This window comes from Rhinoderma darwinii, chromosome 13, assembly GCF_050947455.1.
Source record: "Rhinoderma darwinii isolate aRhiDar2 chromosome 13, aRhiDar2.hap1, whole genome shotgun sequence".
Classification (NCBI taxonomy): Eukaryota; Metazoa; Chordata; class Amphibia; order Anura; family Rhinodermatidae; genus Rhinoderma; species Rhinoderma darwinii.
Window position 1 is genome coordinate 15133342 of NC_134699.1, and position 16983 is coordinate 15150324.

General features: G+C 38.7%; 1 protein-coding gene and 1 long non-coding RNA gene across 3 annotated transcripts in view; one reads left to right on the forward strand and one right to left on the reverse strand.

Moving 5' to 3' along the window:
- Positions 1 to 13446, forward strand: part of ASIC2 (acid sensing ion channel subunit 2) — a 461929-nt gene extending 448483 nt beyond the window's left edge. For both annotated transcript variants that reach the window (XM_075846993.1, XM_075846992.1), the window contains exons 6-10: positions 205 to 358; positions 702 to 793; positions 6550 to 6629; positions 12900 to 12968; positions 13043 to 13446. In XM_075846993.1, the coding sequence (XP_075703108.1) occupies positions 205 to 358; positions 702 to 793; positions 6550 to 6629; positions 12900 to 12968; positions 13043 to 13144 (497 nt within the window). In that variant the 3' untranslated portion in view covers positions 13145 to 13446. The remainder of the gene's footprint in view (positions 1 to 204; positions 359 to 701; positions 794 to 6549; positions 6630 to 12899; positions 12969 to 13042) is intronic.
- Positions 1 to 16983, reverse strand: part of LOC142666799 (uncharacterized) — a 273154-nt gene that overhangs the window by 28940 nt on the left and 227231 nt on the right. The window lies entirely within an intron of this gene.

Consider the following 16983-nt stretch of genomic DNA (forward strand, 5'->3'; position numbering starts at 1 on the left):
CAACTCCCCTGCAGCGTTTTTTATTGTGTGCCCATAAACTAGTTTGTGACAAATCCACTGCATAATTCATTAACCTGCGTCATGCTCTCATTTTACAATAAACTTGTCTACAATTTGTCATTTGCATAGATTCTTTTGCTCACCATTAAACAATGAAGATTCAGAAATCAATGACGGTTAATCGATGTTTCCCTGTTTCTAAAGGCTTACTTACAGAAAAGGATGGAGGATACTGTATGTGCACAATGCCCTGTAATCTTACCAGATACAACAAGGAGCTGTCCATGGTGAAAATCCCGAGCAAGACATCTGCCAAATACTTGGAAAAGAAGTTTAACAAGTCGGAGAAGTACATTTCGTACGTATGGAGTGTAGTAAACCTGATAATGATGAGGTAATCCAAGAATAAAAGGAGGCCTACCAGGAAAACTCTAGCATACAGGCAAGGTTCACACGCAGCAGAAAAATTCACCGCAAATCCGCCTGTGGATTTTGCTGCGGATTTCACCTCTTGAAATATTTCTAGTTCTAGAGTAATACACAGATTCCCATCATCCCTCATTAGGACACATAAACGTTACAAGTGGTATGGGAGAATGTTATCCACCAAATCCTTGCTATAGGCAGCTGAGGACATTTTCTGACTGGCTTCGTGTTGCAAATGATACTTCATGAATTGTTAATTTCCTCTTTCTTTACAGGGAGAATATACTTGTCCTGGATGTATTTTTTGAAGCTTTGAACTATGAAACCATCGAGCAGAGGAAAGCATATGAGGTGGCCGGGCTGCTTGGTGAGTTATTCTGTACATGGAATAACAGGTGAACAACATGAAAAAACACATAGGCCTAGGTTAGCGACACGAGTAATACAGTGCACTAACCTGAACCATTAGTGTTGCTTAGCACTGGATATACAGTACAAGAAGGTCCTATAGAATAAAAAAGTGGTAACACATCTGACCTTTTAGGAATTCTTTTATAGTTAGCGTAGATGTTTGTATCACAGACAAAGACAAACACCTTTGGACTTAGATACCGATACTTCCTGTAGTATTGCGATCCTCAATACCAAAACCATACTTTAGGACAGAATAACGTTTTGCTTATTTTTTTTCTTTGTATCCCAGCGTTCAGAACTTTTTTTTTTTTGCTTGATGCAGCTGTACGAGACCTTGTTGTTTTTTTGAGGGACAAGTTGTACTTTATGAAGGTGCTAGTTTTTGTTACATTTACATTATCATTTTGGCAAAAATGCAGAAAAGTATAAAGGTTATTATCGCTGCAACGATTCCCAATACATAAAATAATTGCATATTTGGTCTTGGCATGTGTTTTTTTTGTTTTTTTTTTCTTACAGATTTTTTACTTTCATGTACTAGCATTTATCTATATGCTTATTCGTGCAGTGGCGGCCGCATCACATCATGCTGGTCACCTAATTTATATATTACAATACTAAGCTGAGCAGCAGCACAGCTTAGTATCGCAATACTTGAATTGATGGTATTTAACCGTTTGAGGGTGCACAGAATTGAAATATTTATTTCGAAGCATCGGTCAACCAGTTTACAGTATGTTTAGTGTTAAATGTATCCATAGGTCCCACTCACCCGATAGAAGCCAAAAGTGACCTTTCGGCCTCTGTTGGTCTGATATACGCTAGCATGCCTTTTTTTCGGCTGTGTGGAAAAGCTTCAATTACACTATTCTATTCAGAATATCCTGTAAAATAAATTATAGTGTGCGATACAGTTTTTTTTTTTTTCTACAATGGAAGCCCATGAATAACGTTAACCACTATATGCCTATGCATTGGAATATGTTAAAGATATCGCTCCAGTGTGCACTGTTAACGTATCAAACCCCCTCACTACTGCCTATGTTTACGCAATAACATTTTAAGCTATAATTAACTCCTTAACGCCGAAGGACGGATATATCCGTCCTCAGCAGCTGCTAGTTCGCGCAGGAGGACGGATATATCCGTCCTGTGATGGCGCGGGTACTGTCACTGTACCCACGCGATCAGCGGCAGGAGCACGGCTGTTATACTCAGCCTGGCTCCTGCTGCAACTGCCGGAATCAAAGCGCGCTCCGATTCCGGCAGTTTAACCCATTAAATGCCGCTGTCAATAGTGACAGCGACATCTAATGTGTTTGACAGAGGGAGGGAGCTCCCTCTGTCACCCGATCGGCGCCCCCGCAAACAAATCGCGGGTCGCCGTCGGGTTTCCATGACAGCCGGGGGTCTAACAAAGACCCCCAGCTCTGTCTTCCGCAACTGCCTGTTAGGCGATGCCGGAGGCATGACCTAACAGGTTGCCTATCAGTTTTACACTGACAGGCAATAATGCTTTGGTATACTAAGTATACCAAAGCATTATATATGCGATCGGAACATCGCATAATGAAGTCCCCTGGTGGGACTTAAAAAAAAAATGTCAATCAGTTAAATAAAGTTTGTTGAAAAAAAAAATATATAATTAGTCAAAATCAAATAAAACTACTTTTTTTGCCCAAAAAGTGTTTTTATTCAGTAAAAGTCTCAAAACAAATCACACATACACATATATGGTATCCCCGCGATCGTAACAACTTGACCAATAAAATGAACACATTAATTAAACAGCCGGATGAACGGCGTCCAAAAAAAAACGCAAAAAACAACGGCAAAATTCTCTCCTCTCCCATTCCCCCCATAAAAAATAAAATAAAAGTTAATCTATAAGTCCTATGTACCCCAAAATAGTACTAATGAAAACTACACATTGTCCCGCAAAAATCAAGCCCACATACGACCACATCGACGGAAAAATAAAAAAATGACGGCTCTTGGAATGCGGCGATGCAAAAACAAGTAATTTTTTTCTAAAAGGCTTTTTATTGTGCAAACGTAGGAAAACATATAAAACCTTTACATATTTGGTATCCCCGTAATCGTGCCGACCCATAGAATAAAGTTAACATGTTATTTCCGCTGCATAGTAAACGGCGTAAATTTAAAACGTGAAAATTAATGCTGGAATAGCTGCTTATTTTCAATTCTCTCCTAAAATAAAGTTAATAAAAGTTAATCAATAAATTATAAGCATCTAAAAATGGTGCAATTACAAAATACAACTCGTCCCGCAAAAAACAAGCCCTTATACGGCTATGTCGACGTAATAAAAAAAAAGTTACGACTCTTGGAATACGACCGTGAAGAAACCAAAAATAATCCTTGGTCATTAACGTGCAAAATGGCCTGGTCATTAAGGGGTTAAGCAGGAACCTAGCCGATACCAGAATATCAAGTATTCTGCATATATATATATATATATATATATATATATATATATATATATACATACATACATACATATACACACAGTATAAACATTTGTGGTAGAAGACAGTTAAAGCATTTTATGTATGCTAATACATCTTTTACTAGTGCTCTTGACTAAAAAAAAAAATACCTAGTTACCTTTGGCTCCTAAACTGAAAAATTTGAGCCAAATTTTTTTACTTTCCAAATTTAAATAGATATATAATTGTTATAAAATATTCTTGTCTATAGGAGCAGTATGGTGTAAATCAAATCCAGAATCCTCTACTACTGCCTGGCACAGGAGCCAGAGTTTTCTAAAGTCCTCAATAATCAGGATCCGCTCAATAACGCAGCTTACTAAACTTTTTTTTTTAGTTCTCCTCTGGCTGGCAGTGGCATACTTTCAGACAGGGAATAGCATACATGCTACCTCACAGCCACCTATGGACCGAAATATAACTACTATAACACTTCCCCTATGTACAAGAATATAGCTAATATAAAACGGCCCCTATATACAGAAATATAACTACTATATTACTGCTCCTATATACAAGAATATAACTACTATAATACTGCTCCTATATACAGAAATATAACTACTATATTACTGCTCCTATATACAAGAATATAACTACTACAATACTGCCCTGTATACAAGAATATAACTACTATAATACTGCCCCCTATGTACAAGAATATAACTACTATAATACTGCCCCCTATATACAAGAATATAACGACTATAATACTGCCCCCTATATACAAGAATATAACTACTATAATACTGCCCCTATATACAAGAATATAACTACTATAATACTGCCCCCATATACAAGAATATAACTATATTACTGCCCTATATACAAGAATATAAATACTACAATACTGCCATGTATACAAGAATAGAACTACTATAATACTGCCCCTATGTACAAGAATATAACTACTATACTACTGCCCCTTATATACAAGAATATAACTGCTATACTACTGCCCCTATATACAAGAATATAACTACTATAATACTGTCCTATATACAAGAATATAACTACTATAATACTGCCCCTATGTACAAGAATATAACTACTATACTACTGCCCCTTATATACAAGAATATAACTGCTATAATACTGCCCCTATATACAAGAATATAACTACTATAATACTGCCCCTATATACAAGAATATAACTACTATAATACTGCCCTATATACAAGAATATAAATACTACAATACTGCCCTATATACAAGAATACCAATACTGCCCTATATACAAGAATATAACTACTATAATACTGCTCCTATATACAAGAATACCAATACTGCCCTATATACAAGAATATAACTACTATAATACTGCTCCTATATACAAGAATATAACTACTATAATACTGCCCCTATATACAAGAATATAACTAATATAAAACGGCCCCTATGTACCAGAATATAAATACTAGAATACTGCTATGTACAAGAATATAACTACTATAATTCTGCTGCCTATGTGCAAGAATATGGCTACTATAATACTGCCCCTATGTATAATAATATAACAATAATACTGCCCCCTATGTACTTACTGCTAGGATTATATTCCAGCTTATATTGTGCTATTTTTTTCTTTTTCATAAAGTGTTGTAGGATCCTTAATTTCCTTGTAAAAACTGCTTTGTATAATTTTTTACATGCGGTCATATATATTGCAATCTTGCTGAATAATTAACCTGTTTCTAAAAATGGTGTTTGCATTGCTTTTACTTCTGTCAGGATTGGCTAATGTTGATTTTAAAACACGTTTCGAATCTGTTACGTTATGCTAGGAGTAAGAATACTTTGTTCGAAACACGTTAAACACGTCCTACCTCTGTCCTTCTGGACTTTTAAACTCATGTTCTAATAAAGCTCTTTTTTTACATTTTCAAATGTGGATGTGCTGAGGATTTTCTAAATTTTTTCACTAATACTGCCTCCTATGTAAAAGAATATAACTACTATAATACTGCCCCCTATATACAAGAATATAACTACTATAATACTGCCCCCTATATACAAGAATATAACTACTATAATACTGCCCCTATATACAAGAATATAACTACTATATTACTGCCCCCCTATATACAAGAATAGAACTACTATAATACTGCCCCCTATGTACAAGAATATAACTACCATAATACTGCCCCTATATACAAGAATATAACGACTATATTACTGCCCCCTATATACAAGAATATAACTGCTACAATACTACCCCTATATACAAGAATAGAACGACTATATTACTGCCCCCTATATACAAGAATAAAAGTACTATATTACTGCCCCCTATATACAAGAATAGAACTACTATAATAGTTTCTTTGTACAAGACTAAGTACTATAATACTGCCCCTATGTACAAGGATATAGCGAATACTGGCCCCTATGTAACATTTTATAGCTAATACTGCCCCCTATGTACAATAATATAACTACTATAATACTGCCCCTTTGTGCAGGAATATAGCTACTATAATACTGCCCCCTATATACAAGAATATATCTACTATAATACTGCTCCTATATACAAGAATATAACTACTATAATACTGCCCCCTATATACAAGAATATAACTACTATAATACTGCTCCTATATACAAGAATATAACCACTATAATACTACCCCCATTATCCAAGAATATAACTACTACAATACTACCCCTATATACAAGAATATAACTACTATAATACTGTCCCTATATACAAGAATATAACTACTATAATACTGCTCCTATATACAAGAATATAACTACTATAATACTGCTCCTATATACAAGAATATAACTACTATAATACTGCTCCTATATACAAGAATATAACTACTATAACACTGCCCTGCATCCTAATACATTACCCAGCATGAATCACTGGACTCCTTATCCAAGTGGCGATCCGTGACGCTAGAGGCGGGTCTAGTAGACGTGCTTTGCTCGCAGCGTTTCTGCTAGATACAGCGTAAATGTTTTTGTTTTTTTTATTTGTTTTTTTTTAATTAAAACTTTAGCAGTGAAAAAAAACTGTGGTGCAGTTGGTCGTTAATGCCTAGACAGCAAATTCTTGTCATTTGCAAATTCCTGGGAGCATTGGCCATCATTTTGCAGTGCAAATGCTCTTCTATAACTTATGGAGTGTGGCTGTAATTTTCAGCACGTATGGGATAGTGACAATAACGGTGACCCATTTTCCCTGTAGGTGATATTGGGGGTCAAATGGGACTGTTTATAGGAGCGAGCATCCTGACTATCCTGGAACTATTTGACTACATTTATGAGGTAAGTAACACAATTAAAAATGCCCACTATATTATACAAGTGACATGATGCCTTCTCTGCATTTACAGAATACAATCCGCATTATTTCCCTAGTATATAGTGTCATTAAAAGGATTGTAAACAACCAAAAAGACAGTGTCCCCATTTTGGGATCCCCAGTGATCAGCTGTAAACTGTAATTTCCCTACAGCATCACCACAGGGAAAACAAATCATTTCACCGGGCCCATTCAAAAGCAAAGGGTTGTCTCTCGAAGACCAGACTGGTCAGCGAGAGATGCTCTTTATAGCCGCTCCCCGCTCTGGCTACTCTATTAAATCTAAATAGCATGTATGAAAATAGGGTTTCTAGACCAGACAACCCCTTAACGTTTTTACATCGGCCGTTCAGGGTAGTTCTTCTGAAGCGACACGTTTCTACATCGGCACTTCAGAAGATCTTTCCCTGCATCATATGGGGTGCTGCTGAAGCCCGTGCTGTTAGTAACAGCAGTTGTCTCCGATCATATTTAACCCCTCAGATCCGGTGCTGAATAGCGAGCGCCGCATCTGAGTGATTTTAGAGGGAGGGGGCTCCATCTCATCCCACTGGCATCCCCGTGTGCATCGCCTGGTGCCGATGGGTTCTATGGAAGCCTGGGGGCCTAACAAAGGCCCCCAGGTCTGCCTTTGGCATAGGCGAACAGGCAATCACTAGAGGCATGACCTAGCAGGTGCCTGTCAGTTTTACTCTGACCGGCAATAATACACTGCAATACCGAAGTATTGCAGTGTATTATAATAGCGATCAGAAGTCTGCACAGTAAAATCCCCTAGTGGGACTAAAAATAAAGTAAAAAAAAGTTTAAATAAAGTTTGAAATAAATAAATAAATGTCCCAAGTAAAAAAATAAATAAAAATCCACTTTTTCCCCTTACAAAATACTTTATGAAAAAAAGTACAAATTTACTCATATATGGTATCGCCGTGTCCATAACAAACCCAACTATAAAATGATTACATTATTTAACCGGCACGGTGAACGCCATAAAAAAACACGCCAGAATTGCTGCTTTCTGTTCATCCTGCCTTCAAAAGAATTTGATAAGTGATCAAACTGTCGGATCTACTCCAAAATATTACCAATACAAACTACAAGTCGTCCTGCAAAAAAAAAGCCCTCATACAGCTGCATCGGTCAAAAAATAAAAAGTTATGGCTCAAAATATGGCGACACAAAAGCAAATAATTTTGAAAAAAAAATGTTTTTACTGTGTAAAAGTAGGAAAACATTAAAAAAAAATCCATATAAATTTGGTATGGCCGCAATCTTAACGACCCGCTGAATAAAGTTGTTATTCATACCACAGAGTAAACGGCGTAAAATTAAGACGCTAAACAAATGGTGAAATTTCTGTTTTTTTTCCAGTACCCCACTAAAAAAGTTATTCAAAAGTTAATCAATAAATTATATGTACCCCAAAATGGTGCCATTCTAAAATACAACTTGTCCCGCAAAAAAGTCCTTATACAGCTACGTCGACCCAAAAATAAAAAAGTTCTAGATCTTTGAATGTGACGATGGAAAAACTTAAATTGTTCGGTCATTAAGGTTTAAAATACCTTCGATATTAAGGGGTTAACAGAATCACTGCTGGTAGACTGACCTGAATTTAGAGCAGGATAACCAGGGCAATTTTAATTTCCAAATTAATCTCCAAGCATTATTTTGCAAGCTATAGATTGCCTATACATTGTGGTGAAATAGCCTGTAGTCTGCGAACATGTTCACACATCAGCAGGGATTTGTTTAATAACGGTTTAAAAAGGAATTTCTGTCCAATTATGACCAATTCTCTAATGCATTCCGTCCAAAGGCGCCTGTCACTGGACATGATCTGAGGCCCAGAAATAGAAAAATACTAGTGTCCATTACAACAATGAATCTTACAAATGAACGTGCCGGGTTTACATGTCTCATAGCAGTGTACACAAATTGCTAACATTTATTGCTTTTAAAGCAGTTTCCGTAGTGCGGTAGTGATCACCTTCTCCTAACGTTATTGCATTTACCAGCGAGGGAATATCCACAGAAACGACAAAACAAACATCATTTAGGTAGCTTTTGTAATAAGTTATGTATGAAATCTATAGGCTCATTAAAATAAAGGCAAACCTAACCATTTTCCCCACATGGTCCTGGTAGGTCAAGTCGCCGGCGTTCTGCTTGATTAGCACAGTATGGTGCAGTGTATAATATAGACTACTACACCCATCATTGTGATACACTATATGATAACATGTCTTGCTTTTGCACCATATAGAAATACATTTTTGCACACTAGAATAGTTAGAGGAATGTGTTTGGAGAAACAATGTAAACTGCAATGACAGAGGTTTTTTGTTTGTGCAGAATTAAAATCAATGGCCCGAAATTCAGTAGTGCATTCTCCTGCTTTGTGCAGACAAAGCGCGACTGTTGCTGTGCCCTATACTATTGTGTATAGAAGTCAGTATGCTGCCTTACAGGAATTATATCAATTGTGTCATTACATTTGGTAATGTACTCTGATAATGTGAATAGCTCGGAGTGCGGTACATGGAAAGTCTTGTAAATTAATGCTGTATAAGGGCAAGTCTTCTAGCAAAAACCGAGAGGTTCAGAACCCACTTCTGTGAAATCATGCAGCTACTTATGTGTAGATATCACTCCGTTTGTCAATGTGCATAGGTTTATACACCACACGCCATGGTGGAGATCCATCAATAGTGTTGTAAGGAAAATAAAATAAAAAGGCAAAAATTGTGCCAAGTGGCATAATGTATTTGGTGCAGCATGTTACACACTTCTCTCTCCTACCCCGGCTAGTGTACATGTTGCAGGCCTGTGGCTGGTAAAGTACTGGAGGGGGGTGTATTTCTCACCGGGCTGGTTAAGATGGGTGAAATGAGGCATCCAGGAAAGTTGGGTTTCTCAACAAAACTTTTGCTTGCTGAGGCTTTTCCGGGCCTGGATTTCTATGGATTGGCAGGTAGAATTAAGAGGTACTTGCCATTCCCTCCCCAGTACAGGGTTTCCCCTAAATCAGTCCAGGTGTGCTCACTGGGATATATAAGGCTGCAGTGAGGGGCTCTGATACTCACAGGCAAAGACTCCGCACAAGGATCGTGTGGAAAGCCTGATCCAAGAAACTCTGTACTGCTGGTTTATCATAGATGAGGAAACCTGCTGTTTACTTGTCTGGGCACTTAAAGTGTTTTTGTCTGTGCTGCAAGTCTTGTATGCTGAATAAGCACTTATTTATTTTTGGACTGCAATAAAGCCAAGCGTGGACTTTGAACTTGAACAGTATCGACATTGTAATAGCCAACCGCAGCACCCGTATGCATAGATGCAGACAATATACATCAAAAATTGGTGCTAAAAAAGGTAAAATATCTAGAACATCTGCTACGTGCCCTGAATTACGTGTGGATGGGGTTGAAAACATGTCGTGCTGGAAATGGTATTTTCCTGCAATCGGCTACATCTAAACATGGCCCTTGTATCAAAACCACCCAACAGCTCCTGCACAACGCGGGGCATGAAAAACGCTCCGCGTGTCGGCAAGATTTCCCGGCCCGACCACAGTACAGGTGAATGGAACTCCTGGCATCATAGACATTTCTAATGCTAAGAGTCTCTTCCTTCCGACGGAACTGCTGTTCCTTACTGAACAAAATGATATAGTACAGAACAGCAGTTCCCTGGGAAGGCAGAGACTCCTGGCATCACAGACATTTATGATGCTAGGAGTCTCGTTCACCTGTACCGTGGAATTGAAGTGAATGGGAGAAAAGGCTGCAATACCTGTGAATCGCCGATAACTTTGATTCACAGTGAGCAAGAAGAAAGGAAGGGGAAGCAGCCAATAAAAATTGATGGTCTGAGGATAGGCCATCAATCTTTATTGGCTGGAAAACCCCTTTACCAGTGCCAAGGGAGCTGTACTAGTAGAGGGATCTAGTGCAGAACAGCACCAAAATGCCTACAAGGCAATACTTTTCCAAGATAGAGTGCCACGACTCCACATTCCTGCACTGTACAGGAGTAATGCTGTTCTCTGCTTAAACTAGTAATGTCTCATTAACAATAGAAGTTTTACTATATAGACCCTTTTTATGTCCAAAATGTATTCCCGCTAAGACAAGGGAAGGCACATTCAGATCAGGGGTCTTGTGGCAGAAAACTAGGACTATTCTGCTGGATTCAGACAATTGAAAGGGATAATAATCAGAATCTAATATGTAAATGGTAATATAATTAAATAAAATGTGTATTAAATTCAATGACAGGAGCTTGGCACAGTAAATGTTTTTGCCTTGGGTCCCAAGTAAAAGAAGCTTCCAAAATAGTAATGTTTTTGAGAGTGAATTTTGTAGGGCAGACTCTAAAATGACACATGTTCAGGTTCTAATGTATAAGAATTAACGCAAAGCAACAAATTAATCCCAGGTTCAATTTATTTCCAATGTAGAATAGAAAATGAAAGAAGTAATCTTATTGGTTGCCATTGACAACTGCCTCAGTTTTCCCTTTGGTTTTTAAACATGGCCCCACTCATGTCCTATGTCCGAAAATAGTTTAAGCCTGCCAAGCTTGAATCCATAATAATATTGAAAAGTAACGTTAAGATTTTCAACTGAGTTTCTGATTTACTAGAATTTAACTTTACATTAGTTATCAAATATAACATTTTAGTAAAATTATTTCCATTTTGTTACCCCTAACTTTAGAGTGAATGTCTTCCTTTTCATTAATTACTTTGTAAGCCTGGATTCCCACACTGCGGAAATTCTGCAGCTTTTACAGTAGCCGCAATGTGGATCAGACTTTGAAACTCTCAGGTCCACTCTGCGGAAATAAATCTTAGTAAAATACGTACGTAAAGTGTTCTGCGACTTCAAATCTGCAGAATGTTAATTTATGCTGCAAATTCTGTGCGGTGATGCGTAAACTTGAATGAAAAACATAAATTTCGCACTAAAATATTCAGCGTTTCCACATCAAATACGTACTTTGCTGTGGATTTCTGTTGCTGATTTACCTGAGTGTTTTTGAGATTCCGCTGCAGATTTTCTGTTTCAGAAAATCTGCAGCGTATCCTGCCTGTGGGAACATACCCAGAAATCTTTATAATGATTGCAGCTCTATTATTTCATCTATGTATATGCAGGTGTTTATGAGGTAAGAAAAACAAAGTTCTGGCTGCACTAGATGTTTATACATAACACAGTATGCAGTAAGCTCCCCCTAGTGGTGGCTGCAGGCAGCCAGAACATTGCAGGAGATTTGGGGCTCTATATGGTAGTAAATTAATTGGCACAGAACATTGGACCTAAAAACAATATGGTGTTAAAAGTAGGTCATTCACCTAAAGCATTAATGGCAGTTAACACTTTTCTCCTTTAAGCAGAGAAATAAGAGGTATAATTTAACTATGCCATCTGCAGCAACTTATACAGTAATTCCAGTTTCATTTGCCATTAATGTCCATAATCTTTGTAAGAGGAGAGTCAGCATTTTTTTTTGCAGGAGCGTAACAATCCAAGACGCTCAACCACTTTTCTGCTTGCTTGGTTTAGGCCTCAGGGTACAGTCTCATAACACAGTGCTGAATAAGGGAGAGATTCATAGTTCACTGATATAAATGTCTGCCTAAACAGAATAGGGGGTAGCAAAGTCCAGAGGGAGAAACTAAAGGGTCTGAGCTCTTTGTACATTGAAAAATTTCTTAAAGTGGTTTTCCCACCTTAGACATTTACATACACGTTCGCAGGCTGATCGCATGTTTTATGCGCCATAAAAATGGTGGTTTGTCGGCAGTACATATCCTCATGTAAACAGTGTATGTGCTGCTTGACAATATGAAAACTGTACGGGGTCGTTCGTCCTCATACTCCTGATCACTGCTCCATGTAAATAAAGCAAGCGATTGACATGCTCCTAGTCTATCAACGCTCGTTACCGGGCAGAAAAGCTGCTCATGTGAAACCCCCCCCTTCTTACAGAGAACCGGAAATATCAGCCGATTGTGACTGCTCTAGTGGCCAGTGGGAAATCTGTAATATAAGGATGGTCGCCTATTTAAAAAAAAAACTAAAATTATTTTTCCCCCAAAATCTGCCATTTGGAAAGAGTCAAGTGATCCCCAATACACAGTAGATTGACAACCGAAATAGTCAGGTTCCGCAGATGTTTGTCTAACGTATTTAGGCAACTTAACACTGACCTTGTCTGTTGTTTTTCAGCTGATAAAAGAGAAACTGTTAGATCTCATGGGCAGAGATAATGAGGAAGGAAGACACACAGAGGATCTGGTGAGTTTCTTCTCCATATCACACCCTACTCGAAACCTCAATCACTAGTGACAATCTGTTTGCTTTTCATCCAGAGTACCTGTGACAACATGCCAAACCATTCAGAAACCATTAGCCACACTGTGACTGTGCCACTGCAGGCCACGCTGGGGACACTGGAAGAAATTGCCTGCTGACGCCTTGAAAACACTTTATTTTGTGCCAAAACGAAAATGGACACAGCATGGTGTGCCGAGAGGGATACCGCCATGGACCCGGAGTGGAAAAAGAGGGGACTGAGAGAAACCTGTATACTGCCAACTGTACACAGCCCTGCATGCCTGCAGTGTATATGGCACTGATCCTCATATGATATATGAGGAGACACCCTCACAGATACACAACGCACACACATTGCTCTATGTCCAGCTCCGTGTGCTAAGCGGGTTCAATAAGGGGTTTTTATATAAAGAAAATTATAAAATAAAAATTCATACAATGGCAAAAAAAGTGTGTTTTACTTTTAGGCTGGATGGGATTTGATTTAAACTCAAATAGAAAACATAGTATGATAACGTTGTAATCCACCTGAAAACACTATTCTGCTGCCATGGAGGCTGCTAATTTTGTTTCATGAGCACATATCTCCAGTATATTGGAAAGAACAGGTGACCTCATGTGCCTTTAACATAGAGAATTATCATGAACTGGTTTGGAAAATAAATGTCTGCCTTCGTATTCCAGAGATCACTTTTAAAAGCTGAAAGGTAGCGCTTCCCTATCAGTTTGGATTAGTTAAATAGTGCTGGATTCCTGGTCTTTTTCCAATAGACTGAATAATAACATTTGTTTATTATGAAGCTTTTTTTTTTACAAATTTCATTGACCTATATTAGTAGCTCAGGTATGCAGATGCTCCAGTTGTATCTCGGTAACACATCAACTGCACATTCGTTTATGAACCTCATTGGTAAGGCTCTGTTCACATCTGCGTTGGGGTCCCGTTCTGACGTTCCGTCTGAGGTTTCCGTCGGTGTCAGTTTATAACTGCTCAGACGTTTCCATCTCCATTGATTTCAATGCTGACGGAGCCGGTCCCCCTGGTTTCCGTTTGTCCATTTGTGCACCGGATCAGTCATTTTGCCAGTTGACCTTGTCTACACAGGGGGGGGGGGGAGACTTTATCGACCAGGGGCACTTTATCGACCAGGGGCACTTTATCGACCAGGGGCACTTTATCGACCAGGGGCACTTTATCGACCAGGGGCACTTTATCGACCAGGGGCACTTTATCGACCAGGGGCACTTTATCTATGGAGCACCATATACAGGGGTGGGCTATAGCCCCCCTGTAGATATAGCCCCCCCCCCCCCCACCCTGTAGATATAGCCCACCCCTGTATATAGTATCCCACAAAAAGCCCCGGGTGCTGGAGAACCTAGCTACGCCTCTGGTATATGGCAACTGTTTATGCACAAAACCAAGTGTGGAGCCTAAACCGAGGAAAGACAATAACTTTTTTCTGGCTTTAAAAAAAAAAAAAAAATGCATCAAAAATGGCACTTTATGAAAGATGCCTATGAAAGCAAGACATGTAATTATTCATGTTGTATATTGTGTCCCCCTCCCTATTATCAATTTAGTTCTAGAGGACATGGAGAGATCCGTAGATACATAGTATAGAGACAGAAGAGGCGCATGGAATATCTGTAAATACTGTATAACCGAGAGGACAGACTTATTACTGGAATCAGAGACTGCCGGTGTCAATAGTATCATAATTGGAAACACCCCAAACCATCGCTCTCAAATTATGTTTGTTTAGGTTCTGTATTATACAGAAGAGATGAAAAGTTTCAAGAATTTACTTCTCTGATAATAGAAATATGGACAGATTATGTGTTTAATCAGATGTGATTGAAATCTCTCACAGAGTGTTTAGAAGACTGAAACACCAGCTATTCTAGCTCCCCTAGCAATTCCCTTGACATTCTGTATACAGCAGATCTGTGTGGGGGAGAGAAAGTGATTTGCAGTCTCTAATCAAGAGAAAAGTAGGTAACACACTGACCTCAATCATGGACACCGGGTACAGAGGGTGCCACCTGCTGCTTGCCCAGTACACGGTGCTTTTCTACAAATACATACAATAAATTATATGTTATTTTTCCCATCACAAGTATGCAGCAGAACCAGACGCCACATATTACTACAGCTACCTTTCTATGTAGCCCTTATAGGTATTCTTCTCGGGGAAGCCGATACTACCTCTGTAAATATATGCTGTGCTGAATAGGAAAGACAGGAAATGTTCGTTTATAAGACATGGATATTGGATAAATATTATCAACAAAGGACTTGGCCGTTAAAAACAAAACAAACTACTTTGGACTAGAGAAATGAGAACTGTGGGATCACTGGGCTGCCATGAAAAAAACTCTTTGAATATCCGAGCAACCCAAGCAATTTGGGCTCATTTTGCACTTCTATGTCAGAGGATAGGAGTTTCTCCATAGACACACAATTTTCTGAATATCCACAGAAATATAAATAGAAGACCTTTCATTATTCTGTTGATGGGTTGGATAACTGGCAGATGAGATATTATTAGCGGTCGGCTGTGATTACGGACACTGTGTGGTGGGTCACCTGAGGAGTTTATTGACTGACCTGAATCTCACAAAATTATCAGAAACGCTGCCAGGTATAAGCTATGGATGTGTTCTAAAACAAACCGGGATAAATGTAATCTTGTTGATACATCCCACTTGGACTGTACAGAGGAATAGGACAGTGATCAATACTCTATATTCTGCCTAAGGGTCAGGTAACCTGTAGAGGCCACAACATGTGGTTTACCTCAAATCAGCACAGTCTTTTAATGCTTGTTAAATGGGTTGTCCGGTTTCAGCAAATAATTTTTTTGCATAATTTAAGGTTACATAATTTTGCAATATACTTTCTGTATTGATTTCATGTTTTCAAGATCTCGGCTTGTTGTTATTCGGTAGGAAAATTCATTGTTTATTTCCAGTGGATAAAATGTTGTCCATGGTCATGTGATGGATACAGGTGCACAGCTCGTGACAGGGTCATGTGATGGACACACAGGTGCTGGGATCGTTAGATGACAGCGCTCTAATACACATAACTGTAAAGATCCCTCCCGGCACCTGTGTGTACAGATGTAGCCGTCTTTACCTTGACTTTTAACGCATTAAATAAACAATGGCTGGATCTCTTATCGTGACTTTTGCACTGGCTTTTGTTGTGTGAGATCACGCTGCATCAAGTTATAAGAATCAAGTTAACCCCTTCCCGACATTTGACATATCCATATGCCAAAGTCGGGTAGGAGAAGTATCGAAGGGGCTCACAGAGTGAACCCACTCCATACGATGCTGGTGTCTGTTGTTTGTTACAGCCGACACTTCAGAGTAACGAGCGGCATCGCGCTCGAGCGCGATCCCACTGGTTTAACTCGTTAAATGCTGCGGTCAATAGCAGCATTTAAATAGTTAGAGGGGGTTGCCCCCTCTTTCTATCAGCTCATCGCACCCCCCGCAATGCAATCGTGAGGGGGAGCGATGGTTGCTATGGCTGCCTGGGGGCCTAATGAAGGTCCGCCATCTTTGTGCACCTATTAAGCCCTGCCAGGGTTTAATAGATACCTGTCAAAATCACGATATACTGCAGTATATCATGCAAGCGATCTAACGATCACTGGTTGAAGTCCCCTAGGGGGACTTATAAAAAAAAAAAAAGTAAAAATGTTACAAAAAAATTTAAAAAGTTTAAAAAATAACTTTTCCCCCTAGAGCATAGTAAAAAATAAACATAAATGGTATCGCCGTGTCCATAAAAGTCTGAACTATTACAATATATCATTATTTAACCCGAAAGGTAAACGCCATAAAAAAAATTGTAAACGCCAGAATCTCTATTTTTTGGTCACCTAATCTCCTACAAAAAATGAAATAAAAAGTGACAAACGTCACATTTACACCAATATGGTATTATTAAAAACGACAGCTT